We start from the raw sequence: 13,319 nt of genomic DNA on the forward strand, positions 1-13,319 counted from the left end.
GATGTGACATATGAAAATGGCAATAACGAACCCCTGTGCGATTTGATATGCTTTTGCCATGGCCTCACTTTATTTTACCGGAATTCAGCACGAGGACAGCGAAATCGTGCGGCATTAAAACAGTTGAAATTTAATTAAGACATGAAACTGCTATCCTGTGTAAACACATTAACATGTATCTATGTATTATTTAATACGTTTAACTCAGTATTCATTAGATGAAGGGGACAAAGAAGTACCCCTGTAACATCGTCACAAACAATAAAGATGTTATCCACAAAACGTTTCATGTCGTCAAAAACAAGTTACATGTAACAATATGTTAACCAAGAAATCTGTTATTAAAAGAATGTTGTGTGAAACCAACAAACAACCAATAAATGGTATTAATCAACACATGTATTACAAAATTGGCTAGGTTTACTAATCAATACAAATTACTGCACACCAATTACAATAGTGGTAGTACAACATTCATTGGCAATATGTAATATGATGGCAGTGGTCACTATCAAATACAAATACATTAGTGATAGAACAAGTCAGTGATACTAATAACGTCATCCAGAACCACCAGCTGTCAAGCTTCCAATATGGGCCTACGCTGGGAATCCTTGGTGATCTTCACACGAAAGCCGGTCTTGATGTCATAAAATGTGAGATGAGACAGTGAGTATGGTTTTACGCCGCTTTTAGCAATATTCCAGCAATATCACGGCGGGGAACACCAGAAATGGGCATCGCACATTGTACCCATGTCGGTAATCTAACCCGGGTCTTTGGCGTGACGAGCGAACGCTTTAACCACTAGGCTACCCGACCGCCTCGATGAGACAGGGAAACGCCCGCTCCACTTATATAGCGCAACAAGATTCAAGAGCTTTCCACACAGTGCCAGACACGTTTAGTGTCACAAGAACATCACAGAATATTCCACGTTTCAATAATGCTTGACACCCATCCATGCTATTCCAGAAGTTTACGAATTGAATCGAAAATAACATTTTAGTCACAGATGCTTTAATTTTTAACAATATTCCCTCCACATTTCTGCCATAAAACTTTTGGTAAACAGTTCTAATGAATGTAATGTTGTAACCTTGATCAAACAAATTTAAACAGAAGTAGAATCTTTGAAATCATCGCATAAAGAGATACGTACCTCACTACGGAAGTATTGACACCAAAGGTGCATAGTTGTGTGTCACTGAAACTTTATGCCTGTAAATATGAAACAGATGAAGCCGTTTTACTGGTTTCTTTTGTTTCTAGCATAGATACAAGGGAATTGTCTATTGTCCATTATTGAACAATATCATATCATCGATATACCTGAAGCTTAAGTTAAACTTCTTGGTCACATCACCTGTTGCAGACCCGACACTGGTCCATCTTCTGCATTGATGTGAATTTGGTTTGTGTTTGTGTATGTCACACTGTAAACACACAAACAATTTTTTGTCAAACTTTGAATACCGGATGCGAATTTTGAAAATGATTTTTCAACATTAAAACTAAATAAGTGTTTAATATTTCTCCAGGTATATATAAAGCTTAAAAAGATTTATTTAACGCCATTTTGAAATGTATTCCACTCATATCACTGAAGCTATTCTTGTCAACATGTGTATGTGACGTCATATTTGCATAGAGACTACCTGGCTTTTCAGAACGTTTCCGAAATGCAGTCTTATGTCAAAACGACGACAAATGAAACAAGGTTTACAATTGAAAGCCGTAAGTGATGCAGGTCGTCGAGATTTACGACCCACGATTCTTGATGTGAACATCGATCACACAACAACTAGATCGCGGCGAGAACTTAGGGACAGAGACCGTACAATCTACCATAATACAGTTAAATGTTAGTGTGTGCTAAAGCTGAATTATCATTCAAATTGGAGCTAAACCCATACTTGACCCTTGTTATCCTCAGATGGGGCAACAACTCCTGTGAAGTACCTCTATTATGTTGGCGATCAACGTGTTGCAAACTGGTCGAACGCAGTGGCCAAATGTAACGAACAGAGCGGAAAGTTGACTGGAGACATCGACATTGACGACTGGGAACTTCTGTATGGCATGAGCAGGTACGTATGTTTAATAGCGATCGGGTGGTCAGGCTCGCTGACTAGGTCGATGCATACCATCGTATCTCAACTCCGTCGATCGATGCTCACAATATCAATCACTGGATTGTCTGGTCCATTTATTTACATATCGCCGTGATATAGCTGGAATATTGCTGAGTGTGGGGATACAACAAACAAACATCTTCTCCCTTACACATACGACTTATTAACGGAAAGAATTTTTCTCAGATCGACTAAACACATGACAGCATCATGCAGCTGACATATTGCTGACTGCAGCGTTAAACGACATTCACTCACTCACAAGGCAACCAAGACTACCCTACCTATCTACTCTCGGGGGGGGGGGGGGGGGGGGGGGGGGCACGGGTGGACCAATCGTGTACGGTGCCGCAAGTCTTTGTGCAGTGTTGAGTTCTGTAGGCACGCCAGATTCGAGGTACGAATCCCGGTTCGCCCCGATTATGTTTCTTGGTGTGTCAACACCATACCCGTGCGCCAAAGTGATTGAGTACATCATTTGGGCCTTTCCTTACACATTAAGCTGACACGCGTGATATAACTGGAACACTGTGCATAGCGGCGCTAAACCCAACTCACTTACACAATCACTGACAATTATTATCTCTACTAAAGAAAATGTATCGTTTACTCTCAACTGTATACAAAAAGTCTAATTTCCTAAGGGGTAGGGAATTTCCAACTGAGTGTATTGTAGTGTTTACAAATAAAATTCGCTTTGCAGATTGATGTTAAACACCTGATTTGATTGGGTGAGTGTGTGAGTTGGAAAATCTAACGTCGCACTGGCATTATTTCAATGGGCCTTTAAACACTATTGCGGAAAGAAAAATGTTTTGAAATGTGCATGTTTATAATGGTTGGTTGGTTGGTTGGTTTGTTGTTTAACGCCGCACTCAGCAATATTTCAGCTATGTGACGGCGGTCTGTAAATAATCGAGTCTGGACCAGACAATTCAGTGATTAATATCATGAGCATCCATCCACGCAATTGGGATCGATGACATGCATCAATCAAGTCAGCGAGCCTGACCACCCGATCCCGTTAGTCGCCTTTTACGACAAGCATAGTCGCCTTTTACGACAAGCATGGGTTGCTGAAGACCTATTCTACCCCGGAATCTTCACGGGTCATGTTTATAATGACACATTGACATTACCACGTATGTTTATATCATGTTTAACCTTTCAGCATCTTCTTGGACGACAACTACTTCTGGATCGGCCTGGAAAGACAAGCGAATAAGGATTGGAAATGGCTTGGTGGCGCCGATCTGGATTTGAACATGACTGCTTCATTCCCCTTGAGGCCTGAATTCAAGGACAATATCACGTGGGATTGCGTGCAGTGGAACGTGAAGGAACCTTTCTACGTCCCTCAAGGTTGCGAAGTCCCCTCGCCTTTCATCTGCGAAATTCCTGGTAAATACCAATATCATTCACTTATGATGTTTGTTGATTAACGCCGCACTCAGCATTATTCTAGCTATTTGACGTCGGTTTGTAAAAATTCGAGTAACAATCCAGTGACTGATACCATGAACATTGATCTACGCAATTGGGATATGATGGCAAGCATCAACCAAGTCAGCGGCATCATTGACGTCATTCGAATATTAGTGTGACGTATTGTTGGAATGACGTCAAGCTAGCCACGACGTCATAGCTGTTGACATTATTCGACAATTGTGGTTTTCTAAGACGACAGTCTTGATCATTGCATTTTTCTAAATGGAACATTTAAAGGATTAAGAAATAACTTAACTATTACACTCGCTTGTGGGTCATATTGAAACTCGTGTAGGAATTCATGTATCATCGTCGCTGAAAGGGGTCTCAGCACGAAGACGCTTGTTTCACCAATTCTTTAAAACACATTTTTGGCAACACAACACAAGTAACACAAGAAGGGAGTTCACAAGAAAAGACTGCGAAAATGTTTTGTTTGGTTCTGTCGCCAACACAAATGGTTAGTTGGTGCTGAATCAACTTGATAATTCATATGTTTATTATTTCTATCTGCCCAGCAACTAAATGTGACTTCAAAACCCACGAGGGAAAAATGTTGAACGAAACAATGCTGCCACTTGTAGGTAAGTGCCATTTTTTTTATTTCCCGTATATATTGTATGAAAATAAAAGCGACAAAACCCTTTCCATATTCATAAAATTTGTTTGTTTGTTTGTTGTTAAACGCCGCACTCAGAAATAGTCTAGCTATATGACGGCGGTCTGTATATAATCGCGTCTGGACCAGACAATCCAGTGCTTGACATAATGGGCATCGATCCATGAAATTGGGATACGATGACATGAATGAACCAAGTCAGCGAGTCTGACCACCCGATCCCGTTAGTCGCCTCTTAAGACAAGCATTGTCGCCTTTTACGGCAAGCATGGGTTGCTTAAGACCTATTCTACCCCGGATCTACACGGGCCCCTTGAAATCACGCAGAGTGGATTGTACGATTGCGACAAAATCATGAGCATGTGTTTTTGAATCACTATAAAATAGTGATGATACCATGTGTTCGCGAACAGAGTGAGCGTATCCCACCTGTGGCACCCTTCACAAACACATGCAAAGGCAAGTAAATTGTTCACCTGAGCAAAAAATGACGAGAACACGAATTCATTTTTTAATAAATATTCTAATGATTTTTGTGTCCTTTGGTATCCTTTAGAGAACACATTTACTGTGTTTTAATCTACAGTCTCAAGTGGTTGGGTAAGACGACAGACCATCGGCATGGGCTCCCAAGAAATTTAGGACCACCACTCCCAGTGCAGATTGCGTACATTCGTTTGATCGTGATTATTAGCAAGTCAGCGCGGTACCCTTGCTTGTTGGTGAACGTGTGCGACCTTCATCGCCACGGGCTTTAATGCCGTAACTGAAATACCTTTAAACGGCTTTCAACTCTAGCCCACTCAATCTGTTGCTCTCATGCCGAGGAATTCTAGTTCCTATATTAGATGCGATCTGATTAGAATCGAATAAGTCATGGTTGGTTTGGTTTGTTTTTTAACGCCGCACTCAGCAATATTCCAGCTATATGACGGCGGTCTGTAAATAATCGAGTCTGGACCAGACAATCCAGTGATTAATATCATGAGCATCGATCCACTCAATTGGGATCGATGACATGCATCAACCAAGTCAGCGAGTCTGACCACCCGATAACGTTAGTTGCATTTTACGACATGCATAGTCACCTTTTACGGCAAGCATGGATTGCTGAAGACCTATTCTACCCCGGAATCTTCACGGGTAATAAGTCATGGTAGAGTAAGGATAATGTCATGACCTGATGAAAAAGAGTTAATAATTTTACTTACCTAGGTCTTTTGATATATGGTTTTACTGTTATTCTAGTTACCCCGCCAGCCCCCGGTGCAACCCTACCTGTTCTGTTGGTCTCGAACAAGACCCACGACCAATGCAAATCTCAGTGTGAAACTGAATACCCTGACAGCAGCAACTATGAGTGTTGGCTGTACCAATATGACAGCAACTTGGGCGCAACCAGCTGCACGCTCGTCATCAGTGAAGGCAAACCCGTCCTCATCAACATCCAAGCTGGCACCAGCGTGAACCTGTACACCAAGTACTGTATTGAAGGTATAGTTGGAGACGACATTAAGCCTGGCCCTCGGTACACCTTCAAGGTGATGTCCTAAAGGGACATAACTCTCTTAAAGCCCCTTCAAGGTTTTGTTCTAAAGGGACATAACTCTCCCCAGTACACATTTCACCTTATATTCTAAAGGGACACAACTCTCCTCAGTACATCTGTAAGCTGATGCCTTAACGGGACATAACTCTCCCCACAGTTTACGGCTATGTCCTAAAGGGAAATTACTAAGCAGTACCAGGCAATGCAAATAAAATAACCCGAGAGATTGGTTGCTTTTATAATAATGTATTTGGATGAAGTACTGTGGTACCTCATTAGTAGGGACGGGGTGGTTTAATAACTATTTTGACATCAGTACACCGTACACCTCTAAGGTAATGTCCGCAACAGAAATAAATCATCCCAGTACATATTCAAGGTAAAGTACTGATTATGACAAATTATGACCTTTACATTTATCATGTAAGTTACTCTAAAATGTCCAAAAAATTAGATTTGGCATTCTTAAAACTGATACTGGGAGAAGATTATATTTCCATTTGCATGTTGTATTATGTATGTTGTATGCCTGTGTGTGTATATTTGTGCACTTGGTGTTAATATGGTTTCAGTAATAATTACTTTGCAAAAGTTGTCAATGTTTTGTAGTAACATGTCTGATGGACATAAGCATATCACGATATGCATAAATTAGTGATGGTGCCCAAAGAATGCTTTCGAAAAGAAACGGAATCGCTGTTATTTACTCGTTTATTATCCACTTTGTGGCTTACTGTATGTGCCTTACAGAATGGTTGGTTAGAACTGTACTTGTCACCAGGTATATTATCTGTGCTTCGTGTTCTTTAACGCAGTCACATTTTAATGCCAAGGACTTCGTCCACCAATACGATCTTATCCCTTCATCTTCGTAAAACCGCGTTAGGGTACGAGACATACGATTGTCTTAGCGCTAAGATAATTTGGGGGACAACATCTAGGGCACCGTTTCAGAAAGGGATCTTAGTGACTTGATTGTCGTAAGGCTTACTGAAGTCGTAAGACAAAGGTCGTTTCTTGGAACCGGCGCCCTTTCTGTTCGAAAATGTAATAAAATGGATTTCATTATAAATTTGCCCCAAACCTGGCTATTATCCTGCGCAGCCAGTTCAGCCTTTGTCAGGTCCAGCAGCAGAATATGATGTAATGATGATGAAGGAAGTTGATAACTCGAAGTTTACCTAGGGAGGAATTGCACGCAGAAAAAGGCTACAAAGGTCTCCTGCAATAGGTGAAGTTTTAACGTCTCTCTTCCGCAGTTGAAAAGTTCACCGATTGCAAAGACGGCGAAGAATGCATCTGCGGCAATGTAACGTCCAACCCGACGCCAGAACAGTTGGAAGAGATCTTGGAAGAGACAAAAGAGAAACTGACCGTACCCACAAAAAATCTTTCTGCAACTATCCGAAAGAAGACCAGCGCGGCCGACGACCGACCCTCCTCACAAACCATGGGTTACTTTGGCATAACAATGATCACTGTCACCCTTGGCGGGCTTGTACTGTTGGACTGTACCTCAATGCTACGGGATTTGAAAATTATGATGTACAATCTACAATGCGCCACAGGCGGTGGAAAGGACTTACCGCCCCCTACAACTGTCCACGTCAATCTTCAAGGAGGTCCAAAACAGAGCTATGCGTGAATGGTACACTTAATACATGACCAAAGTAGGTTGAGACTGCGTGCAACTTCCCCCTGGGTTTTCTTCAAAACTATTTTTATAATATTTCAGAATGTATCAACATTTATGTTAATGTAAGTTGCTTCCTTTTAACCCCATTTTATGGCACAGAAAAGCAACTTCTGATTCTGAATCCCAGTCTCAACCTTTTTTGAAATGGTGTTTTATTTCTTTGACAAATATCATTTAGGTGTGCAGGTTGAAATGAATATCATGCTTTAGCATCATGAATTATCTATTATGCAGGATGTGATATCAAACATTGATAAGCATTTTGATATACGTTTGTTGTTAATATTTCTACATATGTATATAGCAAGCGGAGGCAGTCAAGATCTATATATTTTCCTTTGATTATGCGGTAAGATGGATTTACGGGTTGTATATAGACAAACAAAAGGCCGAATCAATATTTATGCACAAATGCGAACCATGGTCCAGTTATCCAATACACTGATCTTCACAGGTATTGCGAGATGTGGATTAAAGCTGGTCCAATAGGTAACATACGTTGATCGAAATATATTAATTTATATTAGTTATTATGATATGTTATCTACAAAGAGTAGCCCAAACAATAAGTAGCCCAGTGGTCTTAGGGGACATAGGTTTGATTACAGAGTTTCTGCCCTTGATAGTGCCAGGATTAACTAAACATGGTTTCGAATCCTAGATTCGCCCAGAAATTTCCTTATTTCGGTAGCATCATATCCGCACCTGGGGAGGTCACTAAAGAAACACGTCATGAGAATAAACCTACGAATAAGAATCTGGAGTTTCACTGAAATGGTACGACCTCCGTTATAAGAATCTGGGGTTTCACTGAAATGGTATGACCTCTGTCATAAGAATCTGGAGTTTCACTGAAATGGTACGACCTCCGTCATAAGAATCTGGGGTTTCATTGAAATGGTACGACCTCCGTCAAAAGAATCTGGGGTTTCACTCAAATGGCACGACCTCCGTCATAAGAATCTGTGGTTTCACTTATCCTCCTCCCGTATACAGTGCATTCATTCATTTTATATTTCGAGTACTTATATTTACTGTTACAACAGTTCAAATGATTGTTCAATCTCATTAAAATCAGATATTAGTTCTCGCTACCGCTGAACAAAGATCTGAGGACATCCCATTACGGGTCATATTAGACCGACCTTGTGCGAACTCTGTTCGACCAATGGAATGACTGGCAAGAAGTCGACATTAGCCAATCAGAAGGCAGCTTACCCGTGCTTTACGGCACTAATTTCAAATTGGCGACTACGCTTCAAAACATATTTTGACAAATTCTCGATTAAAAATTTGAAACCTGAACAATACCTGGCTGATAGATGGTCTAGATTGTATGGATTCAGTCGTTAACCCCGTAACTATCGTTCGGAATACCCCGTGTAAAAAGTTTTCAAGGATGAATGATTAGAAATCACATTCCGACTGTCACTTTCATGATCTGGTAAGCGACGCTCTGATTGGTCGGATGAAAGGTCGGTCTGACGTGACCCCTACTTGGATGTCCTCAGATCTTTGTTTAGCGGTAGCGAGAACTAAGATCTGATTTTAATGAGATTGAATGATTGTACCAAATGTCAACACCCATCCGGTGCATAATATCCCTTTGGGTACAATGTCGCGTTCACGATGTGGATTTTGGCGATAATAGTTTATTTAAAAATAAACCAAGTATGAAGAAACCACCTGAAAAGAAACAGAACTGACTTTGACGTCTTCACATCACATGAGACGGATGTACCTGAAGAGAAACAGAACTGACTTTGACGTCTTCACATCACATGAGACGGATGTACCTGAAAAGAAACAGAACTGTCTTTGACGTCTTCACATCTCACGAAACGGATATTGAAGGGTTAATTGTAAATGTGGCCAACGTCATGTCATATGTTTACCACAGCGATGTGTAAGCTACTGTTTGGAGATTTTTTAACTATAGTTTTACACGTATGCATACAGATCCACATTTGCAAATCGTGTGCGTTCTCCTATTTAGTTTGCTTTCTTATGTGACACACTGAACACTTTTAGAATATCTTTTAGCTTGTGTGCCTTTGTTTGAGCTGCGATCCATAGACTTACAGAGCGTTGAGTGCTGGACCCTACTGGCGTAGAGTGTTAATCGGGTGTGGAAATGGGTGCGTGTGTAGCGTTAAGGCGTTTAGATGGGGTGATATGGAAATGGTTCTTGGGTGCACGGGCGTAGGAACATGCAGTGTTGGGATGTAGATGGTCGATGCATGTTTCTGATGCATGTTTCTGATGCATCAGGATGATGTTAATGATGATGGTAAGGATGATCACATATTTTGCTTCAGTGGAGCTACCTTTGTTTTTAAAGGTTAGACTTTACGCCATATTCCAACGTGCACACTAGTGCAAAACTGATTATTTTGCCGGAATCGGTATTTGTAAATGGTTCTTTTTCTGAAGAAAGAAGGGATAAGCATAACCTAGATACAACAACACAATCAGTCCAATACTGCATGAAGGTATTTGGAAATCGGAAACACTACTTTGAGTTAATTGTAATATGGTCATTCTTGTAAACGGGGGCGAGTTTGGATTTATTCATCTTGCCCAAACCCAATATTCTTATCCGTCTTTGTACAGCGTAGTTTCACTTCACGACGGACAGTGGTAACCCACGTCACACAAGAAGTTCCCATAAGTTTAACAGCTTTATGCTTCGACAGCTAGAAGTATTTCATTGACCAATTAATCTATAGGAAACGGAAATCTGGGTCAAACTTGAATTTACCGACATCTGAAAACTTGATCGCGGCAAATGCGAGAAACTCTGATGACATACAAGCTGATGACATACAAGTACCTGTCACATGTTATATCTGCTTTTGGAAGAAATGAAATAATCAGTGTTATATATAATTCTTGGTTAACAAGTACTATGGATCCATTTGCCACGTAAACTTCGTAGTGAGTTAAAGTTTTAAGTCACATCGGAAATATTTCAGCCATATTGTGACTATCAAGAGTTAAACAAAATACATATATTGAAACTTATATAAAGCCCTGTCAGCGAAGGACAGTAAAATAGCAAGAGTGAGTGAGTGAGTGAGTGAGTATGGTTTTGCGCCGCTTTTAGCAATATTCCAGCAATATCACGGCGGGGGACACCAGAAATAGGCTTCACATATTGTACCCATATCGGGAATCGAACCCGGGTCTTCGGCGTGACGAGCGAACGCTTTAACCACTAGGCTACCCTACCGCCCTAAAATAACTAGACTTATCACAGAAAAAGATATAAAACTAGTATGGAATCATAAAAAAGATAGCACTATACATAACAAAACGGGCTATAGATCGCCAGCAGCTGAAGCTGGGCCACCATACTGGACCAAACTGGACCATGGGGACTTACAGTACCTTTGCTACAGGCATGGACCATAAGCTTCGTAAGTGACGTCACCATTATTATTTCAATAATTCTAACTTTGAAAGTTTTTCAATCCTTCGTCAGCGCAATCTGATTAGATTCTTTGTTTGGCCCTGTCGCTCGCATGGGATCACAATGAAGGTATGATTGGATAATTTCTCATAACAGAATGATTGTATGATAATACACTGGATATTCAAGGAAGGACAAATGCTTTTCGTTGGATACCAAAATCAAAGAATCTGTCGATATGGATCCCTAATTAGTATCATGGTATTACAATAGGTTACCGGCTTGACGATAACACAATTACAATGGATTTGTAATGACGAGCATTACTGCAAATGGGAAAAGTCAACCGGTCGTGATTATCCACCGAAACAGATTCCAAAGCAAAATAGCGGTGAACATTATTTATCATCCAAAACTGGCCCCCACAGGAAATATTGCTTGGATTAGATCAAGCGATATCTACACTGTAGATACTGCTGCAATTAAATTACATCACAATGCTTTGCAGACCATTGTGACGTCACGGGTTACCATGACGTCACAATAAAATGACATCATTAATGGCTCTGCTACTGAAGCTGTTAGTAGTACTTTTTACACTGAAGACACTGCTAATTACTGTCCTCAAATTGAATGTGAAGAATGATGTTGGATGAAAAATAAAATCTCACCCTCGTGTCTTTTGATTTCCAATATAGCAACACTCGTTGATAAAAGTGGCAAAAAGCCTCGGCAAGCCTCGGAATTTTTCCACTTTTATCAACTCGTGTTCATATATTGGTTATCAAAAGACATTCGGGTGAGATTCTCTATATGGATGGGTCGCTGAAAATCAGTGATGACACCAGGTGTTGCTTATGCTTAGTCCTCATCCAACTTCATCCGAGTTATTGCACCTGTGTTACATCTGTCATATCTGAGGTAGTCTGTTGCTTGACGCCTGTACATACACTATGTGCATTATATAACGGATATTATTGTGTTGTTGACGTTGGTTGTTTGTTAGATACTTACTGTTTTACCGTTAACTTACGCACGAGAGATGTGTCATTCTATAGACTTTTTCATTGTTACCATGACGATATAGTATGTCCTAGATCTGACTAAAATGACAAAAATCGTTGGCATCTCAAAATAAGTGACGTAGTTGTATATTATTTAGAATTATGCAAATTGGAGACAGGTTTAGGTATTTATTGATCATAAGCGTTATGTTTTAGACTGAAATGCCACACTGAATTATCGAAACATGTTAATACATTCTGGGAGTATAATAAAAAAAATCACTTGTATACAACATGTGTTTTATCGTGATGTGTTTGGGGGTTTTCATCGCCAAGAACGGTCCAGATGCATGTTTATGTGAATAAGATCGCATTGCCACAGCGACTTTCGGTGAGTGAGTGAGAATGGATTTACGCCGCTTTTAGCAATATTCCAGCAATATCACCGCGGGGGACACCAGAAATGGGCTTCACACATTGTACCCATGTCGGGAATCGAACCCAGGTCATCGGCGTGACGAGCCAACGCTTTAACCACTAGGCTACCCGACCGCCCCACAGCAACTTTGGGCTTGACGCGAAGTTTTATCAAGATATTTCAGCGTTTCAGGTTAACGCCGCAATCAGCGATATTCTAGCAAAATGGCCTATAAATAATCGAGCCTGGACCAGACAACCCAGTGATTGATATGATGAGCAATGTCCCACGCTGTGTTGAAGAGAGGTTAAAGGTACCAAACAACACCTAACAATTATGTAAATAATAGAAGTGACGAAACATTTTCCATAATTACCAGAAATCGCTGTTGAAAGCCAAGCCCATTGTACAATTCCGACAGTATCGTATTTGTTATTGAATCAATATAAAACAATGGTGATGGTAGCAGGTGTTCCCTAAAAAGGTGAGCGCGCCCTGTTCCATCTGTGGCACCCGTTTCATGCAAAAGGCAACTCAGTTGTACAATGTTGTAACAGATCCGGGGTAAAATAGGTCTTCAACAACCCCTGCTCGCCGTGAAAGGCGTCTATGTTTGTCGTAAGGGGTTGTGTAGAACCCAATTGTGTGGATCGATGTTCAGGATATCAATCACTGGATTGTCAGGTCCAGACGCGATTATTTACAGACCGTCGTCATATAACTGGAATATTGCTGAGTGTGGCGTTAAATAACAAACCAACCAACCAACCAACCATTATAAACATGCACATTTCAAACCAACCAACGTTTTGTCACATTATGCATTATGAAACAGCTGAAGTGGTTTCATTCGTCTCTTCTTTTTCTTGTTCAGGTTGGTAAATCAGTGGAAAGGAATTGCCTATTTGACTATCATTGATCGATGTCAGATCATCGGTGTACCGGAAGCATTAGTAAAAACTTGGCCAAATTCCCTTGTTTTGACTTTGCCAATCCGA

The 13,319-nt window shown here is 40.6% G+C and overlaps 1 protein-coding gene across 2 annotated transcripts in view; it reads left to right on the forward strand.

The window, feature by feature from the left end:
- The window catches only part of LOC139449687 (uncharacterized), a 56,523-nt gene extending 44,363 nt beyond the window's left edge, over positions 1–12,160 (forward strand). For both annotated transcript variants that reach the window (XM_071231187.1, XM_071231188.1), the window contains 5 exons: positions 1,937–2,090; positions 3,307–3,536; positions 4,142–4,207; positions 5,491–5,736; positions 7,051–12,160. In XM_071231187.1, coding sequence (XP_071087288.1) covers positions 1,937–2,090; positions 3,307–3,536; positions 4,142–4,207; positions 5,491–5,736; positions 7,051–7,436 — 1,082 coding nt within the window. In that variant the 3' untranslated portion in view covers positions 7,437–12,160. The remainder of the gene's footprint in view (positions 1–1,936; positions 2,091–3,306; positions 3,537–4,141; positions 4,208–5,490; positions 5,737–7,050) is intronic.
- The last annotated feature ends 1,159 nt before the right edge of the window (positions 12,161–13,319 follow it).

This window comes from Haliotis cracherodii, unplaced genomic scaffold (genome assembly GCF_022045235.1).
Source record: "Haliotis cracherodii isolate W230 unplaced genomic scaffold, xgHalCrac1.p SCAF_8, whole genome shotgun sequence".
NCBI lineage: Eukaryota > Metazoa > Mollusca > Gastropoda > Lepetellida > Haliotidae > Haliotis > Haliotis cracherodii.